This window comes from Oncorhynchus mykiss, chromosome 26 (assembly GCF_057628025.1).
Source record: "Oncorhynchus mykiss isolate SJ-2025 chromosome 26, ASM5762802v1, whole genome shotgun sequence".
Classification (NCBI taxonomy): domain Eukaryota; kingdom Metazoa; phylum Chordata; class Actinopteri; order Salmoniformes; family Salmonidae; genus Oncorhynchus; species Oncorhynchus mykiss.
Window position 1 is genome coordinate 16,699,732 of NC_143047.1, and position 22,225 is coordinate 16,721,956.

The window sequence follows — 22,225 nt, forward strand, 5'->3', positions numbered from 1 at the left end:
CATAAACTGGGGCAGAAAGAATTTAAACAGTCCAACGGTTTTCTGTGTTGAGTCCAGAATCATCCGCTGCCACGGCACATCCAAGTAGATTGTTACCTCAGAGAGCCAAGGAGGTAGGCAGAGCTCTACTTTCGCTCTACATTCAACTGCAACAATCAAAACATGAATACAAATGGAAGTTTATTAAAGGGCACAATAACACTGACCCAAACAGTGCTGACGCTTGTAGTAAAGAAGGGTTTTTATCAGAAGTAGTATATTTGCAGAGGAATTCAGAAACATTTATACAGAGCAATACAACAACCTGTCACTGCTAACTGAGATATGGCCTGTACAAAAGGTTGCATGCAGTTTAGGTAAACTACTTACTGAGCACAAGAGAGCACGCCAACCCAGTTTAACCCAGAAGCTTCTGTCAAACACAGTTCAACCTGTTGGCTGCATTATGATGACTTCACCAGACACAAAGCCCTCTAAAGTAAAGAACATATGTTGTTCCAAGAGTGGTTCGTTTCGCAGACCTCACTGTGCAGCCTGCCAGACACCAGACAGACCGAGGGAAGGAAGGGGCAGAATATAGGTCAATGAAAGGCGGCTCTTCAGTTTGAACATTTGCCCAAAACACAAACCAAAAAACACACACGTCTCTCCCACAAACACTCTGTGGGAGCGGGCACATTGCTGGGAAGCTTCCTACATTCTGTAGTGAGGAGAGGTTGGGCAGCAGCACTGTGGGCTGAAGACAGTCCACTGGGGAGGGTCCAGACTAGCCAGGCTAAAGCTAAGAGAAAGAAGACCACCGTGACAGGTAAGTCTATATTCTTCAGATTAAGTTGAGAACAACGTCATACGGTTTTCATGAATTTTCACTCTACCTTAAGACTTAGGAGATTTACTGGAAATATGTGACTATAAAAGGGTCATGTTAATTTAGGGTCTGATTCTGGGGGCATTGTGCATTCAGATGGGGGCATTGTGCATTCAGATGGGGGCATTGTGCATTCAGATGGGGGCATTGTGATGATTGAACACATTACATACTGTGGTGATGAAACCCAGAAGGTGAAGCCCTGACCTAATTTCTTCCAGACCCGATCCCCTCGTCTCGTTGTAGTTACTGCGGGCAGCAGAGGTTGACGGGCCGAGAGGCGCTGGAGAAGATGTCAATGAGGAGTGATGGATGACAGGTACAGGTGAAGCAGCGGTTTTCATAGAAAAGGGCCTTAAAGCCAACTGACCTCGTTGGGAAGGGTTGAGGGTGGTGGGGATGTAAAACTATATACTCCTGTGGACTGAGCATGAGGACTGGCTGAAGTAAAAAAATATATATATTAAAAAAATGATACGGTAATCAGCAAAGCGGATGTTGTCAACGGCACGGCTTGCCACTGCAAGACTGTATATTATGTACAGTTCACGATTTACACAGATGGAATTACACTTAAGGAATGCAATAGGCCTGCTCTACTCCAAAATAAGAACATGTTTATAATGAAACTATGCAGCAAATTCACGAGGCAAGCCAGGGTTACCGTGGTTACGTTAAAAATTGTAAAAGAGTAGCCTAATCACTCAAAGCCACTTGAGCACTGATTAACTACGTCTTTCTATGGAGATTACAGACAGGTTTTGTGTGTGTGGGAATCCCGCTGTCCAAATGCCTTTCCGGGGACACCTCTGGCCCAGTTTTAACTACCATTGTATTAAAGGTTCTCCTCCCCTGGCGTGACCCACAGGTAAAACACCTATCAGATCAGCTTCACCTTCTAGGAAATATAAATGGGATCTACCGACAGCAGGTTGTCTTGACTTAAGGACAGTGTGCTGTTGTAGTAAGGCTGTATTTGGAGGGCTTAGCAGTTTAGTACTGAAGCTAGGAGGTCAGGAGGACTTGGACGCAGATGTGTAACAAGTACCCGAAACGTGTTGTTTACCTTGGTGGTGTAATAAAGTCCATGATGAATGATATCAGAGCTAATCTTCCATGAAAAGGTACGAATATAATCTTGACCAGAAGACCCGGGTCAGAACCATTCCATTGGAAAAGAAATAAACGGTTCTGGTTGAAATATTCTCTTTTTGGCTTCGTAACAAAAACACACGTACCACTGAAAACGGATTGCACATTTCATCTGCTATTTTGTCACGATTGTCACCTGGATACAGACAGAAGACACTCCTTCTGTTCCTTTACAAATGGTTCTCTCAGCAGTGTCCTACAGTAGACTGTCATGGTCCTCTACTATAGCGTGGGGGTAAACCCAACACTTACAAAACCACTGGTTCCTTCATCTGCTGCCAGGCATGCTTTGAACAGCCCCATAACAGTCCGTGTGGTAAAGTCAAAGACTTTGGGGAAATGTGGCAGGATGGGGGGGGGGGGGGTAGGGTAAAGCAGGCCAACAGACATTTTGCAAAAGGATGTAATTGACTATCGTGCGATGCTGCGATTATCCCGAGAATCTCTGCGGAGCGTTGTGAACCATCACAAGGTGCTCTGTTTTTTTGGGATACGTTGTTTTTCCACACAAGAGATTACACAACATGGACCGTGGTGGATTCCTGTGCTCTTGCTTTTCGCCATTTGCGTGACCACATGCTGGACTCGACAGTTAATGCCATTCCTTTGGAAATCTGGGAGAAATCTGTTGCGTTCTGGAGCTCACGATATCATTCCTTCTCATTCCTCCCGTGCCAGAAACTGCTCCGTCGAGAATGAGACGCCTCTCAGGATTCGTGTCTCTTTCTGAAAACCTGGTGATAAAGGTCCTTTAACGTAATCCTTTAATCAGATTTTATGGTTACGTAAAATGGGGAAATGGGGTAAAAAAAAATTACAGGAAATCCAATGCGTTTAGGCAATGGCTTTCAGATGTCTTAATGAAGAGGCAGAAAGCTGGAGCCTAGGGTCACAGTGTTGTGTTGACAACTTGACGGTCACAGAGAGACACTGTTACTCCGTTACAGCAACAAACCAAACTATCAACAATGTGGTGTAGTGGGGTCTGTGACCACTACACTTTACTCAGGTTGTGTACAGAGACAACTCTGCTCTCACCCCCATTACATAGGTCACACTGTACACCTGTATCAACAAACAGAGACAATTCCCTTGGTTTTATTTAGATAACTTACTATAAGTGTACATTTCCAATGGTTATCCTGGCTGGGAAACAAGAGAGCAGGCTTATCTCAGAGAGTTACATCAGCCTATCTTGTAAGAACAGGGTGAGACATACGATGGAAGAGAGTGGGCGAGGTCCAAATTCTGTCTCCTTGGGTCTTGTACCCAATGCAGGTCAACAGCTCACAGTTGTTGGTCACCGTGGCAACTGCAGAGCATTGGGGACGGATTTGCGGTGCGCGCCGCAGCAACCGAGTTTGATCACGAGAGGTTGGAAACCACAAACCCACAGTGGCCCTCTGGGCTTTGGTGTGAGGTACAGTTCTCACCCTCTTTACCCTCATGTGGCTCGTCTGAGACCAGCGGGACACTCCCCTGTCCCCGTCTGAGAACAAACGGGACACTCCCCTGTCCCAGAGCTGCATGGTCGGAGGCTTGGGAAGTCTCTTGTCCTGCCTGGAACAGAACAGGACCAGCGCCAGGACAGCTGGGATATCACACCCCATCCCTTTTCTATTATTGCCCCCCGTTATAAATACCCTCCATTAGGACGGCCAGCTTGCGGTGAATGCCAGGCCGTCCTGCCCTTGATTGAGCAATATAGTCAAAAGGACCTGCTGGCTGACTCTCTATCTGCTCTGTCTGTGTGAGAGAGGAGAAGAGCTCTGTGGAATGGAATCTCCCAGTCAGTCACTCACCCGGTAAAAGGCCGTCGTCAGGGGCAGCAGGGCGGAGGCGACCGTGTACTCTTCAGAGCTGGAGCAGTCCTGTGGGTCACACAACAGGGGAGAGATGAGGTCAGGACACAGCATGACAATGTTATATCGCTATGGGCCAAGAAGGTCTGGGCAGTGCACCAGTTATATCTCTAAGGGTCTCTCTATGGGTCAAGAAGGTCTGGGCAGTGCACCAGTTATATCTCTATGGGTCTCTCTATGGGTCAAGAAGGTCTGGGCAGTGCACCAGTTATATCTCTAAGGGTCTCTCTATGGGTCAAGAAGGTCTGGGCAGTGCACCTGTTATATCTCTATGGGTCTCTCTATGGGTCAAGAAGGTCTGGGCAGTGCACCACTTATATCTCTATGGGTCTCTCTATGGGTCAAGAAGGTCTGGGCAGTGCACCAGTTATATCTCTATGGGTCAAGAAGGTCTGGGCAGTGCACCAGTTATATCTCTATGGGTCAAGAAGGTCTGGGCAGTGCACCAGTTATATCTCTATGGGTCAAGAAGGTCTGGGCAGTGCACCAGTTATATCTCTATGGGTCAAGAAGTTCTGGGCAGTGCACCTCTCCAAAAAACATTACGTACGAGCAAAATCGGATAGTCGCTTGCAAAAATTACAAGTCATTTAGTGTAATTTTATCTTCAGGGTTTGCACCAGCCATACTTTCCCTTTCAAGGCCACTGCAGCGTTGGGACATATGCTTCCAATATGCTTATATAATCCTGACAATTGTCAGAATGTTCCAATTTCTCAATTTATTGGTCATTTCATGTTATGCATTCCTGCTCCAGATTACATCCCAGAGTTTCCGGGATCAACATCTACAAACGTATTGAATGAAACCATAGGATTTTGTTGCATAAAATCCAATTGTCTTGTCTTTAAAATGCAACATCTATTAGCCAAGCACCATGGCGAGTCCAAGAAAACAGACATTTAATTTCTCAAACAGCTAGAGCGCAGCTGACAATTTTTTTCTCCTATTTTTACGCCACTCACAGAATCTGTACTGGGGTCTGTCTGAATATAAAATAAGTTGTATTCAATGGAGCATTAGAGATGAGCACGGCATTCCGGTAGATAGTACAATACATCCAGTAGAACTGGGGACTTAAGGTCCAAAATAAAAATGGCTCATATTGAAAACAGAGAGACTGGATGGGAAAGGAGAACATCTGAAAAGGACCCAAAAGAGCTCCACACAGGAAATTGGTACTTATCTCCATGAGCTTTGTTGGGATTTATTTGTTCAACTGGGAAAATCAGAATGGCCGCCGGAAACTTGATTTAAGTCCATGTCAAAACAGCAGAGCTGATCCTGATCTGGTGCTGTGTCTCATAACCCTCACAGGGACCCCAAGGGCAGGGAACATCGTAAATCAAATACATGCACACACACCACCCTAAACACATCTACATTCACAACCCAACTGTCGCACACATATACAACCAAACACTTCATATTCACGCATGCATTTGACAAACTTAGCATTTTCACAAAGACGCACACCACACACACACACACACACACACACACGATCAGAGCCTCTCATTTTGGCAGGAGAGGGGGGGGGGTAAAGGGATTGTGACAGGAATGCTGGACTTGCCAATATTGGATAGGGGGCCTTTTTCATGGATAAATCCCCCATTCCCTCATACCTCACAAAAAACAGAGGAATGTACAGAGAGGAGCAAATGCAAAACATACGGTCTTCAGCTAAACATGAAAGCCTGGCCCCCCATGGGCCGAGCGATATACTTTGTTTTCCCCTTGCAGTCGGTTTTCAGTTTATTTTGGGTTGCGGTTGAACGCTCCAGTTTGGAGAGCCACCAAATCTTTGTTTACCGGCATCCTTGACAATGCCGCAGGTCACAGAGGTTCAAAGAACCCAGCGAAAACTCTCCAAATAACCCCAGGAGCAGAAGCGCAAGGGCAGAAAAATGGAAACATTTAACAGAGACGTCGTTATTCAGACAAAAAGACCACAAGATCAGAGGAGCCAAGTCTGGGCTAACATTTCATAAAGCATCATTCCACAACACTGTGCTGTAATGCCTTGAGCCGAGCCTGTCAACATCAAAAGGCAGAAGCATTGATTCAGAGCATGAAGAAGTGTCATAAGACCAAGCAGTACTCTGCTATCTGTAAGAAAACAGACCCATTGTACATGTTCATATTTCATTCTGATACAATCCCGTTTACTTCAGGCAACCTCAGTATCATCTACAAACAGGGCAGCGCTGTAATCTGACAGGGAAAATGCTACGTTTAGGGAAGACATTATGTCTTAGAAGCAGTTATCAAGGTTAGCACCATGATTTACTGTAATTCAGAACTTCCTAGGCCAATAGGTCACAACAAACCCTACTAAGAGTATAAAGACGCCGAACAGTCCGGCTGAAAGAAGGCAGGGAGTGAGGGAGACCCTTTTGTCTGCTGGCCTGCATAGGCTCAACTGCATGTGCTTGGAGTTATTCCTGGTTTACCAGCAGCAGGTATGCCTGTTTAGATTGAGACAGAGGAATGCTGCCGTTTATGATCCGGGACACTGCAGTCGCCGTAGCGCATACGAGCACATGCAAGAGTGCAGGGGCGGGGCGTGCGTGTATAAATGTATGTGCGTAAGCGTATCTGTGTACAGAAGGGTGAGGAGAGCAACGTGCACCCCTGCAGCTCCGCTTAGGAAGGAGGAAGCCGTCTCCCTTCCTCTTTTCTCCGTCTCTTTCGTTCTCTCTCAAGGCTGTGGTTCATGGATGACTCATGGAGTTTTGCCCCTGATAAACACGTAGGTCTATACTACGCAAACAAAGACCCTGGACCCGCACGTTTGACAGACCCCCATGACAGGAAGTGATCAGAGAGCATCTTCCTGCAGACTCCAGACACCTCTCTCCCTTGGCGCTTTCCAGGAACCGTCCGACTGAGACCGGCATTTAAAGCAGAGAAGGGGAGCTGGGGGAGGCTTTTATGAGGCTGCAGTGCTGTGGAACCATAGAGCACGAACCATACTCACTCATCATAAGCTGACTCATTGACAAAACAAGCACAATACTGCACACAGCCGTGCACAAAGACACATACCATACACACAGACAAAGACAGACTAGAAACTATGGTACACTAATCAAATTGAATGTCAGAAGCATGGGATAAATCAGTGTTCGCTTCCTGGCCTGTACTGTGTTCGCTGGCCATGTTTACCTGGTCCTGCTGGCTGACATCCAAGGGGAACGGCTTTATCTGTACATGAGAATGATGCTCGAGAGAACTTCCCAGTGCCTTCGTTATGTTAGCCTGTCCAACCAGTCCAGAGACTGACCCATCTGCAACCCCAAGCAGAGCAGAGGGAGAGCTTTTTCACAGCAAGAACCCACAACTCGTCTCACAGAGGATATTAAAGGAGAGCAGGAGAAGTGGGGGACTCTAAATTAAACCTTAACCAAGTTACTGTCCAAGTCCTGGAGGGAGGTAGGCTGGGGACGCTGTGTGAGACTGTCAAACACACAGCAGACCTCCTAGTACAGAGGAGGGCAAAGAAAACAGCACATGATCTTGCATGAATGGGAATCTGTGGACACTGCTCTCTTTAGCAAAGCAAAGCCATGAGTGCTAAATATCTCTAAAAATGAATCATCTGCTCAACGCTAAAGGAGACTAAACTGCTGGGTGTAACCCTAGATAGCAAGCTGTCATGGTCAAAACAAATACCTCAATGGTTATTAAAATGGGAAGAGGTCTGTCTATGAAAGGGCGTTGCTCTGCCTTCTTGGCATCTCAGTCGACCAGAGGGGTCTAAAGGCTCTAGCTGTCGCACCTGGACTACTGCCCAGCTGTGTGGTCATGTACAGTCGTGGCCAAAAGTTGAGAATGACACAAATATAAATTTTCACAAAGTCTGCTGCCTCAGTTTGTATGATGGCAATTTGCATATACTCCAGAATGTTATGAAGAGTGATCAGATGAATTGCAATTACTTGCAAAGTCCGTCTTTGCCATGCAAATGAACTGAATCCCAGAAATATATTTCCACGGCATTTCAGCCCTGCCACAAAAGGACCAGCTGACATCATGTCAGTGTTGACGAGAACAAGGCTGGAGATCACTCTGTCATGCTGATTGATTTTGAATAACAGACTTGAAGCTTCAAAAGGAGGGTGCTTGGAATCATTCTTCTTCCTCTATCAACCATGGTTACCTGCAAGGAAACACATGCCATCATCATTGCTTTGCACAAAAAGGGCTTCACAGGCAAGGATATTGATGCCAGTAAGATTGCACCTAAATTAACCATTTATCAGATCATCAAGAACTTCAAGGAAAGTGGTTCAATTGTTGTGAAGAAGGCCTCAGGGCACCCAAGAAAGTCCAGCAAGCGCCAGGACCATCTCCTAAAGTTGATTCAGCTGCGGGATTGGGGCACCACCAGTACAGAGCTTGCTCAGGAATGGCAGCAGGCAGGTGTGAGTGCATCTGCACGAACAGTGAGGCAAAGACTTTGGAGGATGGCCTAGTGTCAAGAAGGGAAGCAAAGAAGCCACTTCTCTCCAGGAAAAACGTCAGGGACAGACTGATATTCAGCAAAAGGTACAGGGATTGGACTGCTGAGGACTGGGGTAAAGTCATTTTCTCTGATGAATTCCCTTTCCGATTGTTTGGGGAATCTGGAAAAAAGCTTGTCCGGAGAAGACAAGGTGAGCGCTATCATCAGTCCTGTGTCATGCCAACAGTAAAGCATCCTGAGACCATTCATGTGTGGGGTTGCTTCTCAGCCAAGGGAGCAGGCTCACTCACAACTTTTCCTAAGAATAAAGCCATGAATAAAGAATGGTACCAACACATCCTCCGAGAGCAACTTCTCCCAACCATCCAGGAACAGTTTGGTGACGAACAATCAATCAATCAATCAATCAAATGTATTTTATATAGCCCTTCGTACATCAGCTGATATCTCAAAGTGCTGTACAGAAACCCAGCCTAAAACCCCAAACAGCAAGCAATGCAGGTGAAGAAGCACGGTGGCTAGGAAAAACTCCCTAGAAAGGCCAAAACCTAGGAAGAAACCTAGAGAGGAACCAGGCTATGTACAATGCCTTTTCCAGCATGATGGCTCGGGGAACAAAACATAGATATTTTGGGTCCATGGCCAGGAAACCCCCAGACCTTAATCCCATTGAGAACTTGTGGTCAATCCACAAGAGGTGGGTGGACAAACAAAAACCCACAAATTCTGACAAACTCCAAGCATTGATTATGCAAGAATGGGCTGCCATCAGTCAGGACGTGGCCCAGAAGTTAATTGACAGCATGCCAGGGCAGATTGCAAAGGTCTTGAAAAAGAAGGGTCAACACTGCAAATATTGACTCTTTGCATCAACTTAATGTAATTGTCAAAAAAGCCTTTGACACTTATGAAATGCTTGTAATTATACTTCAGCATTCCATAGTAACATCTGACAAAAATATCTAAAGACACTGATGCAGCAACCCCAAAACATCACTGTTAGAGGAGAGGAGATCTGCATGGAGGAATGGGCCAAAATAGAAGCAACAGTGTGTGAAAACCTTGTGAACACTTACAGAAAACGTTTGACCTCTGTCATTGCCAACAAAGGGTATATAACAAAGTATTGAGATAAACTTTAGTTATTGACCAAATACTTATTTTCCACCATAATTTGCAAATAAATTCATTAAAAATCCTACAATGTGATTTTCTGGATTTTTTTTTCTAATTTTGTCTGTCATATTTGAAGTGTACCTATGATGAAAAGTACAGTCCTCTCTCATCTTTTTAAGTGGGAGAACTTGCACAATTGGTGGCTGACTAAATACTTTTTTGCCCCACTGTATTTAGGCATTAATATGGAGATGGTCCACCTTTGCTGCGATTAGCCTCCACTCTTCTGGGAAGGCTTTCCACTAGATGTTGGAACATTACTGTGGGGACTTGCTTCCATTCAGCTGCAAGAGCATTAGTGAGGTCGGGCACTGATGTTGGATGATTAGGTCTGGCTCGCGGTCTGCGTTCCAATTTATCCCAAAGGTGTTCAATGGGGTTCAGGTCAGGGCTATGTGCAGGCCAGTCAAGTTCTTCCACACCGATCGACAAACTATTTCTGTATAGACCTCGCTTTGTGCACGGGGGCATTGTCATGATGAAACAGGAAAGGGCCTTCCCAAAACTGTTGACAGAGTTGGAAGCACAGAATTGCCTAGAATTGAATGCTGTTGCATTAAGATTCCCTTCACTGGAACAAAGATGCCTATCCCAAACCATGAAAAATAGCCCCAGACCATGATTCCTCCTTCACCAAACTTTACAGTTGGCACTATGCATTGAGACAGGTAGCGTTCTCCTGGCATCCACCAAACCCAGATTTGTCCGTCAGACTGCCAGATGATGAAGCATGAGTCATCACTCCATAAAACGTGTTTCTACTGCTCAAGAGTCCAATGGTGGGGAGCTTTACACCACTACAGCCATTGAGCATGGTGATCTTAGGCATGTGTGCGGCTACTTGGCCATGGAAACTCATTTCATGAAGCTGATATTGCTTCCAGAGGCAGTTTGGAACTTGGTAGAGTGTTGCAACTGATGACAGATGATTTCTACGCACTACACTCTTCTACACTCGGCGGTCCCGTTCTGTGAGCTTGTGTGGCTTACCACATCACGGCTGAGCCATTGCTGCTCCTAGACATTTCCAATTCACAATAACAGTACTTACAGTTGACTAGGCAGCTCAAGCAGGGCAGAAATTTGACGAACTGACTTGTTGGAAAGGTGGCATCTTACGACGGTGCCACGTTGAAAGTAACTGAGCTCTTCAGTACAGGCCATTCTACTGCCTACAAGAAAATCTCTTCCACAGTTAATTTTGCATACTAAATCTTGCATAGTTTATTTTGTTTCGGCATATTACGTTGAAAATGACTAATATTGCTTTGATTCAATCACAATTGCCGCAGTAGAAGGAAACGTTGATAGTGTTAACTAAATGGGAAACTGTAGAAAGATGAGTGAAGATCAATCTCGTGCTTCTCTGTGCGGGCTCATATTTCTTCTGCGTGGAAGTGCGAGTTGAGCTGCGCTCCCTCAGCTTCGAGGGAACATTGGTTGTGGGCCCATCTGGCCAATAGCATCACAGCCAGCAGCATAAACTAATCAGCATAAACTAATCTAGAATGGATGGACCTACAACTTTTCTCCTTTGCCCAACAACCCCCTTCAGGTGAAGGAGCACATGTGTGAATGACATTTTGACAGTGTTTTTGAGCACTATAATTCTCTCTGATAGGAAATGTTTGGGATGCCAGGATGCATATACCCCTTTTTCCACAGCAGGACTCTGCTCGCCTGGCCTTGTGCAATGTCCACTTTCAAACCTGCAACAGCTGGAGGGGGAGAGAGGGAGGAGAGGTGCTCTGCACGCACACAGAAACAAATAGGCCCCCCATTAGTGCAAATACTCCAATTAAGGTCAGTCATGTCTTTGAGTCATGCGGCTGTCAAGTAGGAGATAGGACTTAAAACAGCTGCAGAATGTTTACCACATACACAGATAAGATGCGTCCAGCACCGATAGCACTGGCATCCACTTTGGACAGTTTAGTCAGCATCTTACTGTAACAGTTGAGGTCAAAGCATTTGAGGGATGGATGAGTAATGATTTGGTCAGCGCTCGTTGGTTTTCAAAGAAGTGGTGTAAAATGTGTTTGTCTACATGGTCAGGAAGTAGTAACACTGCATGGTCTTCATCTGATACCTCTGGTGATGGCTCAATCAGCCAATCAAATCACTCACACTACACAGACAGACCAGCAGGCCTCCAACGCACTGACGGAAGATCGTATCTCATTAAAATAACAATTGACTCAGAATGACAGTATGGTAAATATTTACTTTGAATATGTCAAATACTTGCAATAAATGAAGAAAAAAAACGGGGTACGGTATGTAAACAAACCTTGAAGCAATTAATGAGAGCAGGGAAAATGAGTCACTAACAGGTTCACTGTCTCTCCAGTAGGGACAAACATGGGGATGTTCTATACCAGAGAATAACATTACCTCAGAAAAAAAGAAAAAGAAAATCTGATTTGTAAGAAAACACAAATTACAATAATGTCCAGTCTTTTGAAGGCTCACTTGGTCCTCCATGGCCTTACAAGTACTTGAGGTGACTTATGTTCTGATTTGAGTGCACTGCTTCAGGAAAGTGTGGAGTTGAGGACGGCCAAGCTGGGGCTCAGTGAATGTACACAGACATCCACTGAGTTACAGTATAGCCTGATTTATAAAGCAATTACAAAGGTAATTTGTAAAAATTAAAATAACTTCACAGATCTTCATTGTAAAGGGTTTAAACACGGTTTCCCATGCTTGTTCAATGAACCATAAACAATGAATTAACGTGCGCCTGTGGAATGGTCGTTAAGACACTAACAGCTTACCCACGGTAGGCAATTAAGGACACAGTTATGAAAACTTAGGACACTAAAGTGGCCTTTCTACTGACTACTGAAAAACACCAAAAGAAAGATGCCCAGGGTCCCTGCTCATCTGTGTGAACATGCCTTAAGCATGCTGCAAGGAGGCATGAGGACCGCAGATGTGGCCAGGGCAATAAATTGCAAAGTCCGTACTGTGAGACGCCTAAGACAGTTCTACAGGGAGACATGACGGACAGCTGATCGTCTGTCCTTGCAGTGACAAACCATGTGTAACAACACCTGCACAGGATCGGTACATCCGAACATCATACCGGCGGGACAGGTACAGGATGGCAACAACAACTGATCGAGTTACACCAGGAACGCACAATCCCTCCATCAGTGCTCAGACTGTACACAATAGACTGAGAGAGGCTGGACTGGGGGCTTGTAGGCCTGTTGTAAGGCAGGTCCTCACCAGACATCACTGGCAACAACGGCGCCTATTGGCACAAACCCACCATCGCCGGACCAGACAGGACTGGCAAAAAGTGCTCTTCACTGACGAGTCGCGGTATCGTCTCACCAGGGGTGATGGTCGGATTCGCGTTTATCATCGAAGGAATGAGCGTTACACCGAGGACTGTACTCTGGAGTGGGATCGATTTGAAGGTGGAGGGTCCGTCATGGTCTGAGGCGGTGTGTCACAGCATCATCGGACTGGTTGTCATTGCAGGCAATCTCAACGCTGTGCGTAACAGGGAAGACATCCTCCTTCCTCATGTGGTAACCTTCCTGCAGGCTCATCCTGACATGACCCTCCAGCAGGACAATGCCACCAGCCATACTGCTCGTTCTGTGCGTGATTTCCAGCAAGACAGGAAGTCAGTGTTCTGCCATGGCCAGCGAAGAGCCCGGATCTCAATCCCATTGATCACGTCTGGGACCTGTTGGATCGGAGGTTGAGGGCTATGGCCATTCCCTCCAGAAATGTCCAGGAACTTGCAGGCGCCTTGGTGGAAGAGTGGGGTAACATCTCACAGCAAGAACTGGGGCAAATCTGGTGCAGTCCATGAGGAGGACTTAATGCAGCTGGTGGCCACACCAGATGCTGACTGTTACTTCTGATTTTGACCCCCCCTTTGTTCAGGGACACATTACACATTATTACATTTCTCTTAGTCACATGTCTGTGGAACTTGTTCAGTTAAAGTCTCAGTTGTTGAATCTTGCTATGTTCATACAAATATTTACACATGTTAAGTTTGCTGAAAATAAACACAGCTGAGTTCAGAACTACTCTGAGTGATGAAATCCCACACCTACTTCCATTCGAAAGGACAATCCCCTCTCTCACCTGGTTGTCTGTCAGTAAGCAGAAACTACTGTACTGTATACACACACTGCTTTGACTCATACTGTAGTAGAGAAACTCTGCAGAACAAACACCGCACCCTGTGGACGAGTGCCCTTTCAAAACAGTTTGAACCTCTAACGCTAGCCTTCTAACAGTCAACAGAGACAGAACAACACATGGAGCATAGCCTAAGAGTGTTGGGCCAGTTACCGAAAGGTTGCTGGTTCAAATCGGGCCATTCTGTCCTTGAACAAGGCAGTTAATCCCCAACAACAACTGCTCCCTGGGCGCCGATGACGTGAACGTCGATTAAGGCATCCCCCCGGTTATATGCGGAAGACACATTTCGGTTGAATGCATTCAGTTGTGCAACTGACTAAGTATCCCCTTTCCCAGTACGCACCCCTACGGTTAGCCCCAAACTGACATGTTACATGTGGCCCATAAACTGTTGATTGGCCTCAGGATGATGATATCATCAGGAATGTGAGATGTTTTTAGATCGAAAAACACATGCCTCCTGTCCCGTTCTAATGAGGCATCATTCTGTCACTGTACTGAGACTGTGGTGCATAGCACACTGTAGAGGTCAACACCCCTAGCTGTGTGGGGTGTTGAGGGATCACACACACGCACACACGCACACACACACACGCGTAGCATAATCACTGGCATCGGTGCAATCTGTGATATCTCCAAGGGCTTTTTGACAGGGAAGGGCGTTGAGAGGAGAGGGGTGCAAGTGAAATACGAGAGTAATTACTGCCGAGGCAATCTGCTATTTCTGTTCCTTTTACAGCCCATCTGAGACAAATCCATGGACCTGGGCTACGGACCAGGACACAGAATCAGGACCAAATAACTGCAAAATGGATGGACCTCTGGCCTGTTGTTGCCTTGGTGAAAATATAGGGGAGAAATAACAATACAGTATTACACCGTAAAGCTAAATGAAATTATAGAGAAATGCTCGCTATATTTTATCTAACCATTTGGCAAGGAAACCCTCGTTCTATTTTAAATACCAGCTCCATGAGTAAAATTATTGCTTATTTGGTTTTGAGAGGCAAAGCAGAGATTAAATCAAAATAAGACGGGAATGTCTGGTGAAATGAGAACCCTGAAGGTTTGGAGATAATATACACACTGGCCTCCATCCATCTACCTTAAAAGGTGAAGTCACTAGGTCACCCGTAGTGCAGTACTATGCTGACAGGCAGTTGATCTCCGATGGGGATGTTTTGGTGTGGAGATGTCCATCTCTAATGGTGGACTCTATCTGCAAGTCTCCATCTGTTGTTTGGGTTTGAATAGTGGTTGTTGAGGAGAGACAGGCGCCCCGGACTGATGCTGATCCGAGTCTTCGTGCCACAGCCAGACAGAACCCCTCTGCTCCCCTCTCTCCAGTCCGTCACCCTCTCCTGACATGTTCCATGTTGTTATGGGAAACCCTGCCAAGTGCCCCCTGGACCAAACACAGTCCTAGAGAGACAGTCTGTATAAGTCCACACGAAGTCACTCCGCAGCACTTGGCTCTAAATAAAAATCCTCTGGTCCAGAGTACACACACTCACACGTGGTTGTTATCCTGACTAATCAACTCTGAAGGTTGGCATTGAATGCATCTCACATGCTTCGCTTCATAGCATCTGTCTAGGGACTCAGTATTCCCAATGCAATGTCACTGAAAATGCTCACGTCCAGTTTGAGGGGGGAAAAAATCCTTTATCTGCAGAAATACTATTAATCGGTTCCTTGAAAAAATAAAAACCTCCACATCAGGATCCCATTTCGGGGAGAAACACAATACATGTCAGACACGCTCGCAAGCCAGCTATCAGATAACACAGCCACATTAAGCAACCTAATAGACAAGCATTTCTACATTGTTCTGTACATTCCAGAACAGTCCGGTATTCGCCAGACAGACCTTGAAACAAAGACGACTAACCTGCAGTTATTATACAGAGTGTCCGGGTGTCATTGTGGTGTCTTTCAACCACTCTGTACCACAGGGAGACAGACTACTGTTAGACCAGCAGCTTCATCACATCACTACCTTGGCTTGGACAGAGTGGGACCTGGACTCAGATACTGAAGACATGCGGTTAGCTATGCATGCAGGGGGTAACTGAAACCAGGTGGTATGGCACATCTCCTAGAACCTGTGTTGCTGACAGGAGCACAGGAAGGGAGAGCATATATACCTCTGTCATGTATAAATTACACAGCCACTGGTTGGCTGGCTGGCTCTTGACCTATTTTATAAGTGGGGAGGCCAGTGACACGTCCAGTGACCTCTGCACACCCAGGCTAAAGGCAGATGGTGAGATTAATTGGCTCGCCGGCCTCGATCATTTGGCCAGAAGAATGCGTGGAATCCAGAGCCACTCCATAAAAGTCACTCTCTGTGAACACTGCTCCGAATCATTAAATCCCCGTGGCTACGGCCATGTGAGGCTGTAAAACATGAGGAACTATCAGAGGCCTCAGCTCTGAGTTCCGGCCCTCCTCTCCGAGCCCTCCTCTCCGAGCCCTCCTCTACGAGCCCTCCTCTACGAGCCCTCCTCTACGAGCCCTCCTCTCCCACCTGATTGATGGCAGAGGGAAACTTTATGGGGCGTGTGCAGCACAGGGAGAGCAGAATAAACCACTAATCGCTTTGTCTAATAACCGAAGTGATAGCGCAAAAACCCAATAGCACCCAAGTAAATCAGACACCAACCTTTTACTAGATATGTGGGGTGCAGCGAGCACTCACTCTTGACAATCTGTCAAACTACTGTAAATGAAGACTAACTTGAGCATAAATCACTGGGAACATACATGATTTGGCCATGCTTCCACCAGCAGCCAAGCATGACTAAGGTAAGGGAGAAGGGCAGTAAGAACATGTATGGTGGAGAAGCAGCACGTGTTGTTGCCAGAGGCCTGTGTACCCGAGGCAGAGCTCTACATCACATTACCCTGCCAGAGCTGTCTGCTTAGCGCTTGGTTAGCCGGCACATTCTCTCGCTGTCTCGTACTGTTTCCATTACAGACAACTTCAGACGCGCTAAATTAGAACCAGTTAAAGCCCATGAAAACACGTCATCGCATCCAGAGTGGGGTTGTTTTAAGGGTAGAGCCTGGAAACAAACTACTGCTTCCTGCTCCTCAAATATTTTGTGGTTTACCTGTTATTGTCTCTGTGAGAACGCTAGGGAACACCCAAGAAAAAAGGCTGCCATCTGACATCTGGATACTTACTGTACATTAGCTATTAGAAAACAGTGTTCCATCCTTTGTAAAAGCAGCACGTTGACATTCAGAGAGACTTTTAGGAGGGATGTTAACTACCTCGTGGAGGGACATACCGTACACTGAACTTTAATAACAGAGCCAGTTGATTTGTTCTGAAAGAGTCACATCACAGACTGGGACAGACTGGCCGAGCTTTGACCCACCTGGAGGGCACAGTTCATCATGCGGATGACGTAGTCAAACTGTTGGTGGTCCAGTATGGCCCGGTTCTGCTGGACGTGCAGACTGAGCTCCTCAGTCAGGCACTGGCGAGCCGCCTTGCCTTTCAGAGCACGCAGCGCAGCCGGCAGGGTCTGGGAACACAGCACAGCCTTTTTTTAACACAAATACCATGCCACACCACAACATACATGAACAAAAACAGTGGGGATAATCATCTTCTGAATTGATTTCTCAACTTCCCAGAACGTTATGTCCCAGAATTCTAGAACCAATCAGGCTGCAGCCAAGAAACATAAGCTGGTAGCTCTGCAGGAGCTCAGAGACAGGTACAATAGCAGCTACAGTATTACCAGTCCAAACTGTGAACTGTTGACCTCTGGGAAATATTAATAATACGACACATTTCATACTAATGTCAAACAATGAGAAAATGTGATGGTCATGCGTCTGGGTAATGGTTTTCACATTGGCTGTATAATGTATATTGAGGTGAAGGGTTTATAGGCTCGGGGGGGCGGTTATAGCTGGATGCATGTCTGCCTTATATAACCTGGTTATTACAGCCAGCGGTGCAGGCATAAAGAAACTGGCTCCCTTCCCATTTCATATAGTGCACATGGGACACCCCCATCAATGTTCCTATGGGCTATAGGGGGTGCCACGGTGCGGGGAAATCAAAGAGCATCATTTACGTGTAAATGCTTTATGGGAAAACAGAAAGCAAAACAGCTATGCCATTAACCTCGGTGTTAAAACAATGGGGTTATTTCTGCTGATAACGAGGAGATTATGAGGCTAGTCTAAGTGTTTGATTATCTGTCTCCAGTGTGGCCATGTCTCCCAGCTGGGAGGTATAATTAGCCTGATAGAGTTGAGAGCGCTAACTCCAGACAGACACACACGGTTGCCTGCCTGCTGTAATCGGAGGGATGGATGTCTGTCCAGATGTCTGGGCCATTACAGACGTGGCTGGTTACGCTGTGCTGAGAGACAGGGATTAGGGAGGATGCCGTGCGTCACCTTCTCCGTCTCCTGGGTCTTGTTGTCGAAGATGAAAGAGATGCAGCTCCTCACAACCTCCAGCCTGCGAGCGCTGTTGAACACTGAGCCCATCTTCCCCATGATGGACACTGCACAGATGAGGGGTGAGCAGGTTAGGAATACAAGAGTGGTAGAAATACTAGTTACGCTAGTACAGACGCCATTCAATACTCAGTACTTACAGCTATTAACACATTATAGACAGACTCCTGCCAAGCCATTTGTCTCACACAGGAGCAGACATAGAGTAGAGCTGATGTTTGTGTCTCACGTACCCACGGGAGGGCCGGCGGGCACCACACACTTCCTCTCTGCGCGGGTGGTAGTAGTGATGGCAGCGGCGCTGGGATGCTTGGCCAGGCCCTCCGCCAGCAGCCGCTCCACCTTCTCATCGTCCAGCAGGGGGAAGGGCACCACATGCACCCGCAGGTGGGAACCCTCTGTGGGCCGAGGCACTTTCTGGAACGCCATGTGGGGGTTGGGATTCTCCTGTAATGGACCATTCAATAATAAAACATACAGACAAGAACAACACTATCAACATCTGTAACGGCCATAGGACATGCTAGAACACTAAAGAGTACAGAAAGTGCCTAATGTGAACACTATAGCACAGAGGCCCAGTTAACTCACGTTTTTGTACAGTTGGTCAGAGAGTTCCCTCATGTGCTTCTGCAGCTTGGCAGGGCTAGCCGCCCCCTCCTTAAAGCGCTCCATGTCAAAGGCCACCAGCTACAGAACCAACAACAAGTCAGTCAAGCTGTTCCCAAACGATACAATCTCTCAACAAGCCCAGTTTCACACACAACAGTGAAATTAGAAAAACTGTTGCCAAATCAGACTAGAGCTGCAAAACATACCGTCTGGTTACATTAGCCATGTCTGACAGTACCTCATCAAAGAGATCACAGGCTCTGTAAGGCGGACCCCTCTCGGACACGAAGCCAGCGAAGGCCATGCCATCCAGAACCTTGGTCAGGAAGTCATTCTCGATCAGGCCTCTCTGGCCCAGGAAGGCAGTCTGTAAGGGGACAGGGTCAAAGGTTAAATAATGGTAGGTACATAAAGATGTACGTTTAGGACTAACAGCTTTACTTTTCTGAGCTTTTCTTTATTGTTAGAATTTTCTTATCACAATGAACCCAGTCACAAAAGTGAAACAAATGACTGAAGATGTCTATATGCTGAATTAGCCCTGTGGTTCGTGCTAGTGGGTCACCGCAGTCACCTCCTCTCCGATAAAAAAAAAGCCGATAAAAAAAAGCGCAGAGTTTCTGTAGATTTGTGATGAATTCCTGGCCCATAATCCGAGCCATGTGGGGTACTTTGAGGGGGACGTGCTGAGAGGTTACCACGGAGACGCCGCAGACACAAACAAATACAAAACCCAGCGATTTTTTTTTATTTTAATTTGATACATTTCATATGGCTCATCGCGAGGCCATTGGCCAAGGCTGACAGCACATAACACAAACAAGCAGATAGCATGGTGAAGAGTCATACGGTCAGTCACTAAAGCGCATCAAAAGAACACACACATGCTGAAACAAAACACCTCCAAAACAGCTTTATCAGACAGGATAAGACAGGATAGGAGAGAATCCTCTTGTTCTTGGATTCTCTCCAAACATTCTTTTACAGGTTGAGAGAACAAGAGTTGTTATCTATAAGATAAACATCAGCCTGCACCTATCAAATGTTAATGGGGACAAACAAATTGAATAAGAAAGGTAACCACCGTCATTGCAGTGATCAGTGAAATGTGATATTTTCCTGGGATTACAGCAGCATATGGGTGACAAACATGCGTCATAATCAGGAGACACATTGAGGGTGTGATGGAGCACATGCCTTCAGTTGGCAATAGGATTCTTGACCCACCCAGATTGAGTTGATCTCACCTTGTGAAAGTGGATAACAGGTTCGGAATGGATGCGGATGAGCTGCAGGCAGGACCTGTAGCCCTGGAAGAGTTGTGCAAACAGCCTGAGGAACACGGCTCGCACCTCCTTATCCTGAAAACACAAGGGAGAGAGGGGAGAGTCACCTCACAGACATGCCATGAATACCACCTTGATAATTCAGTCAAGTTCACATCTTAACGTGATTATTGTACCATCTGAAGAAATGGAAAACCCCACAAAAGTTCACATGTCTGTGCTATTCATAGGTCGGACAAGAGATGCGCGTGCTACAGGAGATATCTCAGAGCAGTGGTGTCCTCCTCATATCACAAACACATGATGTTCTGGGAAAAGGCTCCATCTATTACAATGAGACATGGCCAGGGGTAAAGGTTAAAGACACTGTGTTTACTGGAATGATGGGCCTTACCAACAGTTTGAGGTTGGAGGGGGCTGTGCGAGGGGGTGGGAAGGCATTGTCAGCTATCTCCAGATCAGGATGCAAAACCTGAAAATAATAAAAATGCCTCTTAGTCTTGACTTATTATTTTGTTAGTTCCTAAGTACACTTTTATTGTTCAGATTACATAAACAAATACCCATTACAATAATTTAGACAAGTTACATAAGGACATTCTACAGCTGTTTGCAACAAACCACATTCTCATTATGATCTAATGTGAAATATCCAAGGGTGAGCATTCAGCCTTTACAGACAGAGGCTGTGGTGTGTAACAGGTACGTACCAGAGACAGGGCAGTCTGTGTAGTGTGTAACAGGTATGTACCAGAGACAGGGCAGTCTGTGTGGTGTGTAACAGGTACGTACCAGAGACAGGGCAGTCTGTGTGGTGTGTAACAGGTATGTACCAGAGACAGGGCAGTCTGTGTGGTGTGTAACAGGTATGTACCAGAGACAGGGCAGTCTGTGTGGTGTGTAACAGGTATGTACCAGAGACAGGGCAGTCTGTGTAGTGTGTAACAGGTATGTACCAGAGACAGGGCAGTCTGTGTGGTGTGTAACAGGTACGTACCAGAGACAGGGCAGTCTGTGTGGTGTGTAACAGGTATGTACCAGAGACAGGGCAGTCTGTGTGGTGTGTAACAGGTACGTACCAGAGACAGGGCAGTCTGTGTGGTGTGTAACAGGTATGTACCAGAGACAGGGCAGTCTGTGTGGTGTGTAACAGGTACGTACCAGAGACAGGGCAGTCTGTGTAGTGTGTAACAGGTATGTACCAGAGACAGGGCAGTCTGTGTGGTGTGTAACAGGTACGTACCAGAGACAGGGCAGTCTGTGTGGTGTGTAACAGGTATGTACCAGAGACAGGGCAGTCTGTGTGGTGTGTAACAGGTACGTACCAGAGACAGGGCAGTCTGTGTGGTGTGTAACAGGTATGTACCAGAGACAGGGCAGTCTGTGTGGTGTGTAACAGGTATGTACCAGAGACAGGGCAGTCTGTGTGGTGTGTAACAGGTATGTACCAGAGACAGGGCAGTCTGTGTGGTGTGTAACAGGTATGTACCAGAGACAGGGCAGTCTGTGTGGTGTGTAACAGGTATGTACCAGAGACAGGGCAGTCTGTGTGGTGTGTAACAGGTATGTACCAGAGACAGGGCAGTCTGTGTGGTGTGTAACAGGTATGTACCAGAGACAGGGCAGTCTGTGTGGTGTGTAACAGGTATGTACCAGAGACAGGGCAGTCTGTGTGGTGTGTAACAGGTATGTACCAGAGACAGGGCAGTCTGTGTGGTGTGTAACAGGTATGTACCAGAGACAGGGCAGTCTGTGTAGTGTGTAACAGGTATGTACCAGAGACAGGGCAGTCTGTGTGGTGTGTAACAGGTATGTACCAGAGACAGGGCAGTCTGTGTGGTGTGTAACAGGTATGTACCAGAGACAGGGCAGTCTGTGTGGTGTGTAACAGGTATGTACCAGAGACAGGGCAGTCTGTGTGGTGTGTAACAGGTATGTACCAGAGACAGGGCAGTCTGTGTAGTGTGTAACAGGTATGTACCAGAGACAGGGCAGTCTGTGTGGTGTGTAACAGGTATGTACCAGAGACAGGGCAGTCTGTGTGGTGTGTAACAGGTATGTACCAGAGACAGGGCAGTCTGTGTGGTGTGTAACAGGTATGTACCAGAGACAGGGCAGTCTGTGTGGTGTGTAACAGGTA

General features: G+C 46.5%; 1 protein-coding gene and 1 long non-coding RNA gene across 5 annotated transcripts in view; one reads left to right on the plus strand and one right to left on the minus strand.

The window, feature by feature from the left end:
• The window catches only part of LOC110506476 (myotubularin-related protein 13), a 150,985-nt gene that overhangs the window by 40,875 nt on the left and 87,885 nt on the right, over nucleotides 1-22,225 (minus strand). For all 4 annotated transcript variants that reach the window (XM_090222256.1, XM_090222255.1, XM_090222254.1 and 1 more), the window contains exons 10-17: nucleotides 20,480-20,557; nucleotides 20,047-20,160; nucleotides 19,038-19,166; nucleotides 18,779-18,877; nucleotides 18,421-18,634; nucleotides 18,125-18,234; nucleotides 17,086-17,235; nucleotides 3,823-3,891 (exon numbers count right to left, since the gene is read on the minus strand). In XM_090222256.1, the coding sequence (XP_090078382.1) occupies nucleotides 3,823-3,891; nucleotides 17,086-17,235; nucleotides 18,125-18,234; nucleotides 18,421-18,634; nucleotides 18,779-18,877; nucleotides 19,038-19,166; nucleotides 20,047-20,160; nucleotides 20,480-20,557 (963 nt within the window). The remainder of the gene's footprint in view (nucleotides 1-3,822; nucleotides 3,892-17,085; nucleotides 17,236-18,124; nucleotides 18,235-18,420; nucleotides 18,635-18,778; nucleotides 18,878-19,037; nucleotides 19,167-20,046; nucleotides 20,161-20,479; nucleotides 20,558-22,225) is intronic.
• LOC149971388 (uncharacterized) lies at nucleotides 710-14,572 on the plus strand. Its single transcript, XR_016492269.1, has 3 exons — nucleotides 710-808; nucleotides 1,090-1,187; nucleotides 14,439-14,572. It is a non-coding gene; the product is annotated as an uncharacterized LOC149971388 (long non-coding RNA).